Raw genomic sequence first — 3,024 nt, 5'->3', positions numbered from 1 at the left:
AAAAAAAAAAAAAAATTTTAAGATTATAAATAAATAATTTTTTTTATTTCTTCCAAATAATATTAATTTATGTAGAATTTATTCTTCATATTTTTAATTAATAACACATTAATAGAGAACATTAATAGATGTAACATTTCAAGAAGTCGCTGATTTTTTTTTTTTTTTTCAGGTTCAAAGGATTCCCTCAACAAGAAAATGGATATAAATCAGTGTAACTCAACAAGAAATACAAAACTGGCATTAAAGGATCCAGCTCATTCAATGCCTTGTGATACAAGTGAGAATATTTATTATAAATGTAAGCTTTGTGGAGGCTATACAAGAATACCAGCAAGTTATTTAAAATCATATGTAATACCACTTCATACAGAGGAGAGCTCTTACCAATGTTCTCATTGTCATACAAAAATTGAAACATCTGAACTTATGAAAACATATATCTCAAGCAATCATACAGCTCAAAAGGTTTATCAATGTCTTCAATGTGATTATAAATCATATCGTCATGCAAATTTTAAAACTCATATGATGGCACGTCATACAGGTGAAAAGCCTCATCAGTGTCCTTATTGCGTATTTAAGACATCATATCAAGCTTGTTTGAAGAATCATATTAAGCACCATCATACAGGTGAAAAGCCAAATCAATGTCCTGAATGTGATTATAAATCAGTTACTTCTAGTGATTTGAAAACGCATATAATGCGTCGACATAAAGGTGAAAAACCTCATCACTGCCCTTTTTGCGAATATAAGGCTGCACAAAGTGGTAATTTAAAAAAGCATATTAAGTCCCATCATTTGGGGGAAAAGCCTCATCAATGTCCTCAATGTGATTATAAAACAGTTAGTTATTCGGTATTAAAAATACATATAATGGCACGTCATACTAGTGAGAAGCCTCTACAGTGTCCTCTTTGTGATTATAAATCAGTTAGTTATTCATTATTAAAAAGACATATGATGGTGCGTCATACTGGTGAGAAGCCTCACAAATGTCCTTATTGTCCATTTAATTCAGCATATTCTTCAACATTAAAAAGACATGTAATGGTTCGTCACACATGTGAAAAGCCTTATCAATGTCCTCGTTGCGAATTTAAATCAAAGATGCTGTCACAATTGAAAACGCATATAATAGGTTGTCATCGAGGTGAAAAGCCTCATGAATGTCCTTATTGTGATTATAAAGAAATAAGAGTACAAAATTTGGAACTTCACATAAAGACTCAACACAGAGGGGAAAAAACTTATCAATGCTTTCATTGTGAATTTAAAACAATTTACCAATCATCATTAAAAAAACATATAAGAGAACGTCATAAAATTTAGGAGCCCTCTTAACTGTCCTTCTGATCACAATAGGCAATATTTTTAATGTTGATTTTATATTAAATTAATAAAATAAATATATAAATTTTTTGTTGAAAAGCAGTCACTTTTTTTACTCATCCTATTGTTTGAGTATTATAATATCTGAGAAGCCTGTCTTATATTCTTTATAAGAATGGTTTTATTTTATATAAAATCGTTACACTTCCTTGAGACTGGTTATTATTATTTAAATAAAATAAATTTTATCCAATTTTAGTCTCTAAACAATCTATTATTTCTTTATAAGTCCAACGTTCGGCCAATTTGGCCATCCTCAAGGAAAATCTATTACAAACAGCTTAAATATGATTTTTAACAATTTTAAACAAACCACAATATTATTAATAAATTATCATACATTAAATACAATTTTAGAACCACAGCAGTTTTAAAAAAAATTAACAACACCAGGTACCGCAGAGTCACCCACGGAAGAAAAGTGCAGAATCATGGATGCTATCATGAAGAAAAGAGGAAGGGATATAGCTCTGCAGTGTATTCCAGGCCATGTTGGCATAAATGGTAATGAGCAAGCTGACAAGTTGGCTAAACTTGGTTGTGCAGAGAACCGGCCTGTTCTACCACTTTCCTACAGAACAGTGAAATCACTTATAAGGTCTTATTGTAAGGACAGAACAAGTGCTAGACACAAAGTTCAAGCGGAAGGAAAGAAGTGGGAGAGTCTACTGGAAAAGGATAAATGAATCCCCGGCAATCTTGTGGCCTGTTTTCGGCTAGTAACAGGACATGATCTGCTTTAAAAATACCTCCATCGAATTGGCATCGTAGATTCCCCAAAATGTCCTCTATGCAACATAGGGGACATGGATGGGGACCATCTTTTGGAGTGTGTTGGTCTGGAGGATGTTGAGGTGCGGACCAACTAAGAGGAAGAATCAAATTGTATTGGGCTGCGAGAAGGAAAATGGCATGGGGAAAAAAAAAAAACATCGGACTTATAAAGAAATATAGACTGTTTCGAGACTAAAATTTATTTTATTTAAACAATGGTTTTATTTGTTACTTTGGTAAAAAATACCTTGTGAATTTATTATTTTAAACTAGGTAGTCAGTGAAGCGCAAAATAAGTTGCTTAGAAAATCCACTCGGAGCTCTTATGCATTTAACATGACTTTAATTAGGGGGTATTAACCCCTAATATAAGGGGTATTATTATGTTATATTAAATGTATAACTAATTTTACATTAGTTATAAATAAATAATACAATGTTTTCACCTTTTAGCCCCCAGTGGAGCGGCCCTCCCCGTTCTTTGTACCTCCCCCCCCAGCCAATATTGTAACCCCCATCTTCAACGGACCCAGCCCAACCCCTTATAATGCCACATGGCAAAGGAAGGGCACCAGTTATGTTTATACATACTTAGGTATATATTAATATTGTTATTGTTATTTATAATAAAGGAGGTAAGAAAAAAAAATAGTGTGTTAAATGTAAAATGTTTTACCATGTTACATTTTTTAAGTATAGCATTGTGAGCAGCCCTATTTAAAGTCATATTAAATACATAAGAGCTCCTAGCGGATTTTCTGAGCAAATTGTTTTATAAGCTTTTTTTCTTAAATTTCATGTTAGTGTTTAATTCTAAGTTTTGATTAAAGTAATTTATTACAACCTGCCTAAATT

General features: G+C 32.1%; 1 protein-coding gene across 4 annotated transcripts in view; it reads left to right on the top strand.

The window, feature by feature from the left end:
- LOC106679001 (zinc finger protein 431) overlaps positions 1-1,434 on the top strand; it is a 17,802-nt gene extending 16,368 nt beyond the window's left edge. For all 4 annotated transcript variants that reach the window (XM_024360231.1, XM_024360232.2, XM_024360230.2 and 1 more), the window contains one exon: positions 173-1,434. In XM_024360231.1, the coding sequence (XP_024215999.1) occupies positions 173-1,335 (1,163 nt within the window). In that variant the 3' untranslated portion in view covers positions 1,336-1,434. The remainder of the gene's footprint in view (positions 1-172) is intronic.
- Positions 1,435-3,024: the final 1,590 nt, after the last annotated feature.

This window comes from Halyomorpha halys, unplaced genomic scaffold (assembly GCF_000696795.3).
Source record: "Halyomorpha halys isolate HHAL.00 unplaced genomic scaffold, Hhal_1.1 Scaffold171.1, whole genome shotgun sequence".
In the NCBI taxonomy this organism is placed as follows: domain Eukaryota; kingdom Metazoa; phylum Arthropoda; class Insecta; order Hemiptera; family Pentatomidae; genus Halyomorpha; species Halyomorpha halys.
Note: the sequence above shows the minus strand (reverse complement) of the source record. Positions and strands in the feature narration are given on the sequence as shown.